This window comes from Buceros rhinoceros, unplaced genomic scaffold, assembly GCF_000710305.1.
Source record: "Buceros rhinoceros silvestris isolate BGI_N320 unplaced genomic scaffold, ASM71030v1 scaffold16751, whole genome shotgun sequence".
NCBI lineage: Eukaryota > Metazoa > Chordata > Aves > Bucerotiformes > Bucerotidae > Buceros > Buceros rhinoceros.
In genome coordinates, this window is record NW_010395003.1 from 31,731 (window position 1) to 47,268 (window position 15,538).

The 15,538-nt window shown below is 39.7% G+C and overlaps 1 protein-coding gene across 3 annotated transcripts in view; it reads left to right on the forward strand.

The window, feature by feature from the left end:
- MTUS1 (microtubule associated tumor suppressor 1) overlaps positions 1-15,538 on the forward strand; it is a 90,859-nt gene that overhangs the window by 30,533 nt on the left and 44,788 nt on the right. Inside the window, exon 3 of one of the 3 annotated variants that reach the window (XM_010145415.1) lies at positions 2,374-2,385. The exons of 1 other annotated variant lie outside the window; for it this stretch is intronic. In XM_010145415.1, coding sequence (XP_010143717.1) covers positions 2,374-2,385 — 12 coding nt within the window. Of the gene's footprint in view, positions 1-2,373; positions 2,386-5,766; positions 6,212-15,538 lie in introns of those variants that run through there. One more of the 3 variants, XM_010145416.1, reaches the window with a different exon arrangement.

Here is a 15,538-nt window from a genome sequence, read left to right on the forward strand (position 1 = left end):
ACCCACGGCTGCCGCGAGTCCTATTGCCGCTGCGTTTCGACACAGCCACGCCACGGGGATGGACCCCTCGCGCCGCCGCTGCTTCCTCGGCAGAGCGCTGCCGCCACGAGAGACCAGCCCGGGGATTGTCGTCCCACCTTGTCGTGACTGAGGAGCCGCGCCCAAAAACCGACTGAGCTGTTTTTTTGCCGGAAAATGCCGCCGTGCTGCCTTGGAGCCCCACCTCGGAGCCCCGCCGAGCCGGGTCCGGACTGCCTGCGCGCCCGAGAGCCGTTTGCTTTTGCTTTGCTGCATTCCCCAACAGAGACTGGTAGGACTTTGTGCCAATTCTACTTTTATCTCGCGCTGCCGGCTAATTTGTAACTGCGCGGGTCTCTGTGTGCTGCTCACGCGGCAGAACCACGTGGCCGCCGCCACCTCAGATTGCTGCCGCGGTCCGTGTTTGCTTTCGGTTTAACCCTCGCCTTCCCAAAACCCTCAATACCTCACTGTTTTCCTTTGTATTTAATATATTTCTGTTTGTAGTGCTATTAAAGTTTGTTTTTGTTATTCCCAGCTGAGTTGCTGTATGCATTGCAGAATTATATTGCCTTCTTGAAAATGCCTTGATTCTTTCTCTACTAGCTTCTTGTCCTTTCCCTCTTCAGTTAAATGTGGATATGGATCTCTTCTGATGTTCTCAGACTTGTTTTTTTTTTTTTTTCTTTGACTCTCTGGAGTTCCTTAGGTTGTGCACGTTGTTTTGTGTGTTTGCAGTAAACAGTGAGCGATTAGGTGTCATTGTACTGGAGCTCTTCCTTAACTTGGAGGTGAGGTATATGAGGTATCCCAAAGCTGAGTCTTAATGTCCTCTTGGTTTTTTTTCCAGTTATTTTGAAGTCCTCTGACTTGCTCCTTCTAGCTTTCTTTCCCCATATTTCTTAAGATACTTTATTTAAGATATTTTTCAGCAGATAATCGTAGCTGCCCATGTTGTTGTCATTGACCACTGTTAGGGAGATAAGTTGACGTAGTGCTTGAAAGACCATGGAACTGTCCCAGAGACATGAAACTCATGAATCTTGTGTCAAAGATGATTAAGCAGCTTGTGAACTGAATGTACATCTGCATTTTTGTCTACATGCCTGGGGCTATGAAGAACACGCAAAGCCCACGAAGATAAATGAGGCACGCCTGTTGTTAGTTGCCTGTAACGTGCTCTGTGATCTCCTGATAAACCGCTACTATGTCTTAGGACATACGCTTGCCTAAATTGCCCTTATACGCAGTGTTTTTCAGGAGAAGCTGTCTGGGTAGGTAGATGTTGTTATGAGGCCATATATGAAACTTCATATTTTAAGGCATGTTATCCTAATATTAGTGACATTATGCACTGTTAAAGAGTAGCAGGTTTTTTTCAGAGCACTGTAGGATTTTGACTCAGACATTCTAACAAAAAAGCTGTTTTGGAAGGGACATCCTGCACGTGTTGAATAACTTGCTGCTCCCTTGAGTCAGATGCTAAAAATGCAGTTGTTCTTGCAGTATTTTGTGCCCATTCTCAATTTTGAAAGAGTGCATACAGCGTGAATTCCACCACTGTTACGTGAGAGACATAGATCACCCTGATCTCTGTAGCTGTTTGCCTGAGAATCCACTGAAGCATCACTTTCTGTTCAACAGACTGCTGAATTTATAACGATTATAAGCTGCTGTGTACTAGAAGAAACCTACATTATTTAGGATTTTCGTTCCCTCTCTGTGGCAGGAAGAGGTTTACTTTTTTTCTTCAGGTGAGGACTGGAGCTTAAAATAAGCCCTGAAGCTGCAAGCTTCATTTGGCACAGCAGCGAGTGTTGTTGCCTGCAGGAGGGTTAGCTTTTCAAGCTGGAGTACTGGCTAGAACAGAGCGGTCACAGGAAAGTGGAGAGGGGGCAGTCATTTTCCGGAAATAAAAACAAGGACGCAGATGCCCCTTTGGCTCTTGGTAGGCTCCTGCTTCTCACATCTCTCTTTACATAAGCAACCACCTCTCAGTTCTTCCTGAAGTAAATAAAGCATGCCAGTAAAATCCATCTGTTCCACTCTGCTTATGCTGTCTTATGACACAAAGCCAGGTGTCCTTTGCATGGGCTTCTCAGATCTGAAGATCTAGCCTCTGATTTAGACTTTGCAGTGAGATACTTAACTGCCCTCTGATGGCCTTCTTAGTGATTGTTGGATGTGGGAAGAGGGACAGAGACAGAAACACATACAAATACTGTAGACTTGGCTGCACAAGGCTGAATTGAGGAGATTACAGATGCCAGTGCCCTTTGCTGCTTTCTTGTCACGTTGCTAATGTTGCCAGGGAGTGGCAGATATGCTAAATCTGCTGGGGTTAAAATAGGTCAGGCCCCAGCGTCAGTCTGATGGCATCATCAGGTACTGAACGCATTTTAGCAACCCAGACTGAATTATGCGGTCATAACAGGATAAAACCCTTTAGTCCCTGTCGATCCCCAGTTTTTCCCTTGGAATTGGAGGGAAGCCAACAGTTAGGTGCTGGTAAATAGAACCTGTCTGTCCTTTTGTCTTCTCTCTGGGCTGTATATCACTTCCTGTTTTATTCTGCTGTATTCTGGTGCTATTTTGCTATCACCCTTATCTAATGTCAAAATAGACAAAGATCTCTCTGTAAGCTTCATGTTACATATGCAATGTAGGCAGCACGTGTTCCTGGAATGCTGTGTTAGGACCCAATTAATTACGTCCTGGCTTTGTACTCTCCCGACACCGGGCACTAGTTGGTCGTGGTAGGAGTACAGACACCTGAAGGAGCTGTTTTCCTGAGCCGGGGAAACAGCACTAGTAGATGCACAACCGCCACGGTGGAGTGTACCGTGGTATAATGCAGAGCTCTGGAGAGATCACATTGGAGGAACCTCTAAGTTAAATCTCTCCTGGGAACTATTCAGATAGGGATGGGTTGTCATCTTGCTGGCTGCAGTTAGAGCTCTTTGAGCATTGGGTGCTAAGTGAGACTGACATGCGTCTATTGCTTTTTTTTAGTGCTGTCAGGTCTGCTTCTGCATAAAGCAGACATGTTTTAGGTTTCTGTGGTTTAACAAGATTCCGACCCTAGAGGCTAGAAAGACATTTTCCTCAAATCGGAAGGTTTTTCTGTTTTGTTTTGGTTGTTTTTTTTTTTAAAAAAAGGTATTACGATGTATCTATTTTTTTCATGGCTGATTTCCACCCAAAATAAGGATGGGTAAGAGGAGGCAGTGAAAGTACTATTTGTGTAGTTCTTCAAGAGGAGGTTTGGTCTCTACTATAAGGATTTTAATATCCATATAGAGCTTTTATCTGTTCGTATTTTGCCTGGTGATTCATTACCTCCTCAGTCCTCAGACTAGTTAATTACATCACCCTTGCCCTCTAGAGATTCTTTGTAGTTCTATAGTTCCTATTCTTGGGAAGGAAGTTATGGTTTCACTAGGGTACTTGAGCTTCTCTGGTTTTATAGGCTAATGAGTTCTTTATCTTTCTCCCAAGCACTATTACAAGGATGGGGAGAAGCGATGGGTTTTCTTTGGGTGTGGGGATTTTGTTGTTTTTGGTTTGGTGTGGGGAGTTTTGTTTATTTGTTTTTTAAGCTGATTGGACTGTTTCTGCCTTTGTGAGAGCATCAGGTTAGGATGGTAAGAGAACATCTGCTATACAGAGCAGTTAATCCCTTGGGGAACCATGGGGGGCAGGAGGAAGGCAAAAAGGAGTTCCTGTGGATTCCTTGGCAGAAGGGTAAAACTTGGTATGGCTATGCAGTGTTTGAAGACTTGTAGGCCTGGTCAAAATCTCAAGATGCCTTCATTAAGGAAGAATTTGACAATATTGATCTAATATTTGAAGAGGTGGCCTAATGAAATATGCCAAATACACAAGGCTACTCTAATGTGCTGTAACAAGTCTTCTGGTTTACTCCTGAGCATGGTTTCCGAATGTAATAATCTTCCAGCACAGAAAGGAGGCAAAGTCTTTGATAGTGGTGTTGGATTAGGAAAGAGTCTGAATCTGTAGGGTGTTAGAAAGATAGATAAACACACGTTGCTAGTGCCAAAGCTCTTTGGTCTAGAAGGAATAGCTGAGTATGCTATAGCAGTAATGACATGCATGCACTGCTGAGTGCAGAGGCTGCCTTGGGAACCAAACAAAAAAGCTAATTTACTGTCTTTGTACTTACTTTGAATGGTTGTGTGCAGACTGAAGGTGTATTAACAGTACTTCAGAGTACTGGCACATCACTGTGCTGGGAAATAAGTATTTTCGGTACATGATCATAAAACATTCAGCAATATTCTCTGGCAGTATGCTGTGGAGGTTGGTTTGATGGGTCTGATGGTCCTGATGCCAGGCTGCAGTTCTTTTGGTCTACTTACAGTGATTTGCTTTATTGTCACTGCACTGGTCTGTATGATGTTAAGAGATACTGGGAGACCTGGACAGAGTGACAAAATGTTACATTTCGTTCTGGCTGATATGGTAAATGGAGAATTTAAAATGTTACATGTCTTGAGCAAATAAGACATGCTATTAAAATACACTAGGTTTGTGGTAAGGGGAGGACAGGTAAGGCACTGTTGGGATGAGACCTGTCGGTGTGATTATATTTGCTTTGGGTTGTGTTTGCTTCAGGGCAAGTTGGATTAATTGTTTCTGGCCTTGGAAAAACTCTGAGGGATGGGTGCTAGAGAGCATTAGATGTTGTTTGGAGAAATGGTAGAAGTGCAGAATCAACGGACCTAATTTTGTTTCCTCTAAAAAAAAAAAATATAGTAATAAAAAAAAATACAAATGCTGTGGAGGGCAGCTCTTCAAGCAACCCAAAGAAAGGCATGAGCTGTTATGGTCCTCTCTACTTCATTGGCTTTGAGATGCTTGGGTGGTCCCTGCTCCTCTGGCTGCCTAGCAAGTCAACTACTGACTGCAGGCAAAGTAGTGAAATGTGGAAGGTGGCCAGTGCATGTACTTAGAGTTATGGTCATAGGTGACAAATGTAACTTTTTCTAACCTCTATAAAACGGTTACTCCCCTATTTTCTAGTTTCTAACTCTACCTTTCATTTTAGTTTTATTAGTGGCAGCTGAAAGGGACCAAGGTATATGCAAAACTTCTGAAATCATTAAATAGTAAGAAGAAATATTTTTTTAGCTAGGGCTAATTAAATATGGAGGCAGCATGTATTTTAAAGGAACTCGTGCAGCGCTGCTTGTTTGCTGCAGTGTTTGGGTGCCTTCAAAAGTCAGCTGGCAGAGATTTGTTGTAATATGAAATTAATGCCTGCTTCCTTGCTCCTCTTCTGATAAATGGAAGCATCTGCAGTGTTGAGCTGCCAAGCTAAATAGTGTTTTCCCCTAAGCAGATCTCAAATACTGAATTGTTCTTGGAGAACAGAAGTGTTTGTGGATTTCTTAAGACTTTAAATGTTGACATAGTGTTTAATGCCAAAAGAAATTCTAGTAGAAAATGTTAGCAGATAAATCTATTTTGATAAATTCGTGTCAATGGAAGGAAAGTCTTAAAAATAGCACCCTGAAAGGATTCTTGGAGAGGAGAGCTGAAATATGTCTCCAGGAATATTCAAATAATCTCCCAGCAGTCTCCGATGAACAATTATATGTCTGTGACATTGCTGGATGATATATTCAGCTGGGGAGACCACCCACTTCCTTCTCCTCCCTCCTCCCTCTCCTCCTCCCTTTTCTAGCTCCCAGCCTACAGAGTCCTATAGCAGATTAAGCATCAACACTGTGATGCAGTTCAAGGGCTGTTGGTTTTTCAAATCACTAAGTCGGTTTTATTCTGAGGACAAGCTTTGTTTCCACAACATCTGGTGAGGAGAAGCTGCCAGCAGCATTTACGCTGTGGATATCTGCTTTTACTGATTTTTTTCTTTTTTCCTTTTCTGTGCACAAGGAATAAGAGCAAAGGAATGGAGACTTGATTATTTCCTCAAGCCTATTTTCTTTCACAAGAATTGTTTACTTCTGCCAGTAGAGGTTTAAAAACATAATATGTGACAGTACATGGAGGGTATTTCTTGCTTGTTTGTCTTCCAATTGCACTGAAGACATGTTATGGTCCCCGAAATTTTCCTTATCCAACATGCGTGTGCGGCTGACAGCAAAGGGGTTGCTCCGAAACATTCGTCTACCTTCTGGCTACAGGAAAAGCACGGTTATATTTCATACAGGTTTGTGGGTTTTTTTATTTTCTAATATGCTGATTAGAGCATGCATTGAGGGAGTATCTTGTTTACTTCAGCAGCTTATTTTGAGCAAATCAAAACTGTACTGAGTATGAAAGTTTTTGAATGTCATACAGAAGTCCGACTTTTGAGCAAACTAGTTTCATATTCTAAGTCTGTGTGTGCATGCACCCATGCCAAGCCGCTTGTTTGGAAGATGGCAATTCTGTTGATAAAATGCAAATTGGAATTTGCTCTTTTTTTGCATAAGCCCAAAAATAGTGTCAGGAAGTCTGTACTATTAAATATTTATCTAATCACTTTAATGATTATGCGTTAGTAACACTGACTTTCCTATATCTTGTTTGGATGCAAGGGGGGAAACAGAAGGTAGTGGAATGAATACAGGCTGTCACAATGTGGCTTTCTGTCTGTGAGAAATACTTGAATACTTACATGTAGTTATCTATTACCATATATGTCATGTTAAATACATCTTATTTGCAGGTAGGATTTACAAGCAAACTTTGTGACATTGTAAACCTAAAATGTGTGAAGTTATAAAAACATGCAAGTGTGTGTGTTTAGCACCACCTCTCCCCCCCAAAAAACCCAAACCCAAAAGCCAACCAAACAAAAAACCACTGCAAAATTCTCAGCTGCATCTGACCTGATTTTCATCTTCAGTGGCAGGTAAAGCAAATAAAGCGAGTCTCTAGAAGGCGAACAAGATATGGAAGCTGAGCTTTATTCCAGGATGTACATGTGTCATTTTGGTGGAGATTGACAGTTGTTTGTTGTCTGTTTTAGCTAAGATACATGACATGTAGAGAAACTGATGGCAGCCTGAATGTTATGTAAGTCTTTTTCTCCACTGCACAATTTGTGATTTTCTTGCATTTTACTTAGGGAGGAGCAAGCAGCTACATAAACTAGTTTTACAGAAGCTCTTTTTCTTGGGCATTTCCTTTCTCTCTTGAACTCCACCCTCTTTACTTCTACTTTTTGGAGTTCAGTTCTACTAGTCAGCTTCCCATCCTGTCTTGGCATTTTGCATAGCAGCGTAAACCATTTGCCTTGTCATTACTTTGCTAAGGATAAGTAAATCCAGTTTGAGTTCCTCCTGGATGATAAATTAACTTATGAACATAATATAGGCTGATTATCCCAACCTAATAGAGGCTTCTGTTTGCAGCTTGCTTGCATGGCTTTAGGCTAGGATTAAAATACCTTGATGCTAAAAATTCTTATGTAAGAAAGTCTTTGTATGTATGCCTGTGTCTTTGATGTTGCTAACAGCGTGACATTTTCACATAGCATATATTCCAGGGACAAAAATCCTAAAGGAGGAGGGGAGGAGATAATGTTTGATCTTCCAAGTGGTCATTAACTGCTACTGAAATTTGTATAATTTAGAGAAATAAAAACAGGTGTCAGTGCATGTATCATGTGAATTTTAGTTTTAAGAATCCATTTGTAGTTTTATTTTGAGTAGATGTGAAAGCAAAACCTGTGTGCAGGATGCCCCTGTTAAAGACAGCATGTAAAATAGATTGCTAGCCCTGTGTTCCACTTAGGCAGCACTTCACACTAAAGAAGTGCTGAATACACCTTCTGTGTATTTTCTTTATGTGCAGTATGTACAGGCTAATGGTATAGCATCAAAAGCTTAAAGAGGTTTTTTGCCTGCTCTCTTCCTGCTTTGCTGTCCCTGTGTCTTGTAGGAAGTCAGTATGTTAGCAGAAGGCTGACCAGTGGCTAGCTAGAGCTGAATGTAACAAAAAAGTAGGGCATCTGAAAACCAGGTCATACTCTGTAGTGGGGAGTGCAAGAATGTATAGATATACTGTGGTTTTATAACCAGTGGGATGCTTGGTAGTGATTATTTCGGGTTCATAACACTCAGAAACAGTAGATCAAGAAATGACAATATGTATCACAAACATAAAAGGTCCTGTTTTCGTTAAATGTCAAGAGGAGCCATATTTGGTTTCTAGCGCCACTATTAGTATCTTTTCTCGTAGTGGTTTTGATTGGATTAAAAGGACATGTGGCTTCTCTCCAAGGTCACATAAGCAATGAGAAATAGAATATACTGGGAACTGTGTCAACAAATAAGGGAGGGAGTAATTGTGGAAAGGAATTTCAGGGTCCTTGTAGGAATGTGAATATGTATGAGCATTATGTAAGCAACATTCAGTTCCAGTTTTTGTGTAGATTGCACTTCTAATAAGCATTATCATGGATTTCATCCTTTGCTCCCTTTCATAATAGCATAGACCAACAACCTGCTATGACTGTAGAGTATCCTTGTGATACTTATGGCAGTTGGTGAAATATTGAGGCTTAAAGTAGTCTAGAGCACAGGTCAAGTTGGATTCTTCTGTTACCATGTCTTGGCTAACAGTTCGCAGTGCAGTAACTTGCTGAATTTAGGATGTAGGCACTGTTGGGAAAAGGAGGATGGAATTCGCTCTTGTGTTTTCATTCTAACTTGGTATTTTGCAGTAGCCTGCTGCAGTTTCTTGACAGGACATAGTATGGCTGGACCTGCAGTTGTTTACACTGGTCTTAAGTTGGCCTAGATTAGTCATTGCATTTATAGTTAAATTGATCCTTAGGCTGGAGCATGTTTGCACTGCTTACATCTTGTCCATGAGTAAAAGTAACTGAGGTAGTTTAGATATCTTGCAGCCCTTTAGGTGAAATGAAATAAAATTGGATATTTTTATTTTCTTCTAAGAATAGAACAAGTCCAGAGAAATTTTGCTGTAAAATTTAAAGTGTTTCCTAAGGTCATTCAGCTTGTTGCCTTGTGTCTAATTTCAAGGTTGTCATATCCATAAGTTTCTTCTCCCTTTAAATACAGGCAGTCATTGAAGTCATTTTTCTCAGCTACTGGTAGTACTTCTGCATTGCTAGGTGTATATAAAATGAGTGTTGTCTTCAGCAAAAGAAAAACGCTGAAATGCTTCAAGAAATACTTTCATTTACCCGTCCTATAACTTGTAAAACTTACTTACAGCAAGTAACTGCTGCAAAAATCTTCCGAGCTGCATCAACATAACAGATGAGAGTTAAGTGATGAAATACAATGTTTGCTTCCTTTATCAAACAATTAAGGATTTTTACCAAGGAGTGACTTAAGTGCTCTTATGCTCTTCATGCATCAGTGGTGTGACACAGTAAATCAGTATCTCTGGCAGTTTATACAGAATCATACAGAGAAAGACATTCTTTTATGAATGATTCGTAATAGTCATTTTGAGTTATTTATGTTTTGCATAAAGATAAAATTATAGACAAGGAACTAGTATTGCAAAAGTCAAAGCTCTTGTTACTTTTCTTTAGTTTTTCAAGGTTTCTATACAACTGTTCTGATGCTTTTGAGGTAAATTGTTTTGTCTCAAAATGTTTTAATCCAGCCCTTCTAGCTGCTCTTACTCTTTCTCTTTTTCCCTTAAGCAAACTGTACTTAGTACTCTTACCTCTCTGGTGACTTCCGTTGCTTACTAAACCTAGTTACTCTTGCTACCTTGGGAATAAGAGGTGTCTCAGGGGTCTGTCAAGTAACTTGATGTAGTTACAGCAATACCAATATTAAAAAATTTGCCTTGCTGGCAACAAGCAAACCACAGACCTGTTTATTTCAGCAGATAGCATCCTTTTCCAATGCAATTTCTTCCCTAAATCCTGATTTGGATCACACTAGGAACTATGGAATTACTTTTGCACGTGACAAAGCAGTGCACTTGAAGGAGAATTGTGAAAGCCTCGGGTGTCATGAGTTGCTTAACTATTCATATGGCTTTTTTTTCCCCCCTGAAGAATGACTGAAGTACTGATTAATGTCTGATGCTACAGTTATATTTTATATATACATTAATATAACTGTAGAAAGGTATCAAACACACTCAACCCTACTAAGTATTCTAAATCGAAGAGTCTGCTGGAGAGATTTGATACAGGATGAGTATGTTAAATATTTTTGTTACCTACCATGGAACAATTCAGAATTAAAGCCAGCTTATCTGTTCTGAGCAAAAGAAGTTGAATAGCTGGAAACCATTCCTCGTGGGGGATTTTGGATTTAATCATGTTCCTGTTGAAGTCAACAAGACTCTTTGCTCGTGACTTCATCTATTCAAGACTGAGTACTAAGTGACCTGCCTGATGTGCTTGGTTTCAGTCTTAATAGGTTATAGCTTCATTAGACATGTAGGTGATAGCTAAATGGAGAGCTTTGTGTTTTGGAGTTTGTAAGCATAGTTTGTACTCTATATGAGTCTTATCCATTTGATACATTTATGATGGGTGTAAAGTTAAGATAACACTAGTTCTTTTCAAAGGAAGCCTGGATAGCAGAAAGGAGCTGCTAAAAAACAAATACCCCACCAAAACCCACACCAAAGTCAGAACAATAACTTATATGCAATGTCAACACTTTAACTGTGCATATATTTAATAAAGCATGAAAATGGATGTAAGTTAGGAGCTTTGCTCAAAAAAAAAAAAAGTCCTTGGGGAAAGAACTAGAGCACTGTGAAAAGCAGATGCATGGCAGCTTTTGCATTCTGGCTCCACTGTAGTGAGTGATGTTGGATTTTGTTATTCCTCGACTTAAATGGTTTAATTATAGTGAAGTATGACTCAAGTATTTGTCAACATGAAATAAATACAATTGATGCTTCAAGCTCAACTTCATAGAAGAATAGCTAATTGGAGAGTAAACATAAAAGACCTAGCAAGTTACCTCTGCTAATATCCTTGCATATTCTAAGTGTGTATTTGTTCCGACTTGATGGTGGGACCTATCACTTGACAGGTGAAAAGGGTCTGGCTGCAACTTCCATTGCTGTGAAGTAGGCTGGGATTTGAAAGTGACGAACAGCTACTATTACACTTGACAACCTGAATAGCATTTAAATTACTTTGGGGGTGTCTCCAGTGTGGTAAAACTGCAGTTAAGCTTTAAAAAGTTAGCTCTACCAGTTTTGCATCTTGCAGAAACGAATCTGTTACCGTAGCAGAAATAGTTTGCTGTACACAGACAAAGCATTACTACCTATTCAGTCCTCTTAATTTGAGCTCTCTAAGCATAAAGCAATAGCTTTTTTGAGGAAAATGATGCTGTGAAATTTCAATGCTAGTACGTAATGTTTTTGCAGCCACTTGGCTTACTCTTTTGTGTTACTCTTCTTTCTTTCTTGTCACAAAAGACCTGGATGTGAGAAGGGGGTGGAATGGAGAAAAAGTTTCTTGCATCTTCAATTAATCAAGTATAATTATATGTTAAGTACCGTGAAGGCAGTACTGAATAGATTTGGGCCACACTTACTGCTCTTACTGCAATCATGATGATTGTCATCAGAGATGACAATGTCTGTTTAGGGATTTGTTGTTAATTTAGTGCTGTGTAATGTAATGGTGTCTCCACTGATTTTTTTATTTTAAAAAATTCTAATCCATGAGTGGCATGATGCATAGGAAGAACCTAGGTCTAAAGTTGATAGATTTGATGCTTTTAGGAAAAGTGCTGGGGTTTGAACCAGCTCTTGACTGTTTCACCAAATATCGTACCAAAAACTAACTTAGTTGCAAGCAGAACCCATCTCTCTTGGCTTGTTTTCCCCAGAACAAATTCAGCGAAGGCTGCACTGGTCAAGCTGACTAGCTTGACGAGTTAACCGGTATCTCTGTTCTTCCTTAAACGTATCTGCGGTCTGTGGTTTTCAGAAAGATGTGATTGAATTACATCTTATTTTTAGGAGCAGGTCAAGCAATTATTTTTACCACGCTAATATGGTGAACTAGTGCTGCAGAATAATTAATGGTTTCGATTACAGTTAGTGGTATCACCAGCACCTTTCTAACAATTTCTACCAACAGTGCTCTTCCCCATTACCTTTTGTTGGTCATGGAGTATTGTTTTTTTTTCTACGTTCTACATCCTACAGGGAGAAGAAAATCGCATTTGGTCTTCTGAAAAATGAATGCATCAGCAGTATAATGTTTTAAAATCTATTTAAAAAATCAATTTAACTATTCTCATACTCAAATGTAGAAATAACACACCTTAAATAACCTGGCATGTATCTGTCTGAGATGTTTCCTTACAGTTGCTATTTATGAACCTTCTATTGATATCGTCTTTACTGGTGTCTAGTGGTTGTATAGCAAGGGTGCTAATAACCTTGGGTCCTGTATTCAAGTCCTGGTTAAATTTACTTTTGCTACTACTTCTCATGGCAGTATGCTGCTTATACATTTATAGCAAGTAAGGGTTGTTCCTCAAGATGCTTGTGTAAACAGTTTGTATGTTACGTTATGTAAATACTTATAGTTAGGCAGGAAACAGCACAGCTGGGAACGTCTGTGGTGACATTCTTTTGATGAAAGCTCATTCTTTTCCTAAAGAGAACTAACAAGCCTTTAGTTGAAAAGTTGGGAAAGTGCTGCAAATAATACTTACTAATCAGTTCATTTCTTTAATAATAGTTTTAGGCTCTCTCATATTTCAGTAGCCTTCATTTTTATCTGTGTGTGAATATGGCTATTATCAGAAGCGCTGAAATTATTAAATGTTGTGTTTATGCTTATTAGAAGAACAGACTTTGTGCTAAGCCTTTTCAAAGTAGTAAAACCAGAATATTGGAACTGCTTTCAGCAGAAGAATGAGTGAACTTGCTTATAAAGCCAGTTTGCATATTTTTCTACTCCAAATAAAACAGAAGGCTAGAAAACTTTTTTTCTCATCCATAAGCATGGGACACTTCTGTAACCAACATAGAATCAAGGCACATGTATTTCCACAAATATTACTGTACAATCTACCACCTGTTTAACTTGCTCATCAAATTAAGACATTTTGCCACTTAAAGTTCTAATGTGAAATGATTAGCATAACCCTGTTAAACTTGTATTTCTGTATCTCAGAAGGGATCTCTTAGCTAGGAGCTAGGACTTAGGGCCAAGGAAGATACGATGCATGTGTAATGTGCAGTGAATATTTTTTGTGCTGCATTTGTTAGTAGCGCAAGTGGAGGTGTTTATAGTTAAAGATCTTTCATGGGGATTAACTCTGCATACAAGTTTTGGTCTTTGCAGTAAGTTATAGGTACATCCTACTGAGCACTGCAGTTACCTGAGATATCAGCTCCTCAAGAAGATTTCTGTAGTCTTCTTTCCCTCCCTCCCTGCCCACTACTCAATTAAGCACAAATTTAAGTATTCTGTCTTTGAAGTTATTTGTTAGCTTAAAGAGAAGAGACTCAGGGGAACATTTAAATGCAAAGACTGATGTGATGAATGTTTTAAACTTCCTCCATAGAAACTTCTTGATCTCTGCAGCAGGCACAGCAAGTGATCTCTCCTTGAGGGGAGCACTGGTACCTGTCAGGCAAACACAGCCTTTGACAAAGTGATCTTCAGGTGTGCGGTTTGGTTAGGAGTCATAGAAGAGAAGTCCCTCAGCTCTAAGGTGCAGTCAGCAAGCAGCAGTAGGACTGTGTGCCTCTCAGAGGGTGGGGGCATGTTATATCTTGTGGCTAATAAAAGCACTGGGTGCTGCCCTGTTCTCTGTTTTGTTTTCAGCTTGGCAAGATGTTTTCATATGGGTTCCATTGGGTTGCGCCTAGGCTGTTATGGAAACAATGGTGTGCAATGTTCTAGGCATGTCCCTGGGGAGATATCTTTACTGCTTAATAACAGGAAAACTATTTAATTTAACAGGAAATACACAAACAGATCCCTAACTATGATGTGGTGACTGCCAGGAATTGTGTAAGTGCATTTTGTGTGTCTTTTGAAAAAGAGATGTGCCAGTAGAGCTGGTATGGGACACTTGAGATGCCGTATTTTTTATCTTGCGTTTGCACTGAAGCATGGAAGATTGAGTTTACATGGATGATTTTAACCAGCGGCAACTGAAGGGGTTCTGTTAAGATGCTGTTTTATTCAGTTGACCAACAAATTGTGTTTCAGTGCTAGGGTAGCTTTAAAGTACCTTTTCAAGGTTGATTTGAGACACGTTGAACTATGCTGGTATTCCTTAAAACATGCTATGCTGCTGCTTCCTAAAATACATTTTCCTAAAGCTCTGAGCTTATATCTAATTTTGATGCTGCTTTTTTTTTTTTTATTACACTGCAGAGACCCCGTGTTAACTGTCTTGGTACAGGTAACAAAAAGGTTGACTAGCAATAGTAAATTGCAATAGTAGTAGTGAAAATAACTTGCATTGTGTAAACAAACTCGGTGGAGGTGGTTATGTGCAAATACCATTTCTAGTGCCTTAGAAAAACAGTACTGATCTAGAGTAATCCAGAGTCTTACTGAGCTATGTAACAGTTGTAGAAATAGATAGTTACATGTGGAAAAAGTTTAATGCCATTTCCCTTACGTGATCTTCTAGACATGCCAGGGTAGTCCTCTGCAAATAGGGTAAATGTATGCTCCTGCTCTCTTGTGTGGCAATGATGGTACGGGTTAACACTTCTCATAAAGTAACTGCTTGATTATTTTTTAGTTATGGGGAAAAAACTAATTTGGGACTGAGCCTGCACTCATCAAATGAAGTCAGTGTAGCTGGGGAGGAGCAGCCTGCTGGGTTGCCATTTGGGGCTGTGATTAAAACCGGTTGAGATATTGATTGAGACAAGGTCATTGGGTGGTGCCATAGTGAACAATGAAATGCTACACTAGCCTTTTCTACACAGCTCCTAAGAGCTCTAGGACTGATTCTTAAAGGAATTTGAGAAGTGCAGAATTTACTGTAAATTTTACTTTTCTCAATTCATTTCCAGCCTGTAAAGCTTAATCATGCCTATATCATGTCTTCTCATTCATGTCACGAATGAAAATTTGAATCAGTGGGCAAAATTCATGTCCTAGCTTGGTCTCTGCATTTTTTAATACTGTTTTTATACTCAGATGTGTGTGACTTCTCTAAAAAGTCAATCTGTATGCACCAAAAGGAGAATTTGGATATTAGCTATTTATTTTGTAACTTGAAATTGTGAACTGCAGTCACATTTTGAGGACAATGTTAGAATTGAACTTCTTAGTGATCTTTTGGTAGATAAAGTATGATTGTTATACATAACGTAGCACCGATTATAGTGCTTCCTACATGCTTAGAAGTGCTATCACCTCCCTTTTTAAAGAACAAAATCTGTGAATTTGAATCTAATCTGGATTTATTTGTCCTTAAATACATGTAGAGTTTTACAAACACAGGAGGCAATTGTGCTGGATATGTTCAGAAACAGTTTTGGCACGAAGGTGATAATACAAAATATAACCAAGGCTCTGAAGGGTCTTTAAATTCCTGCT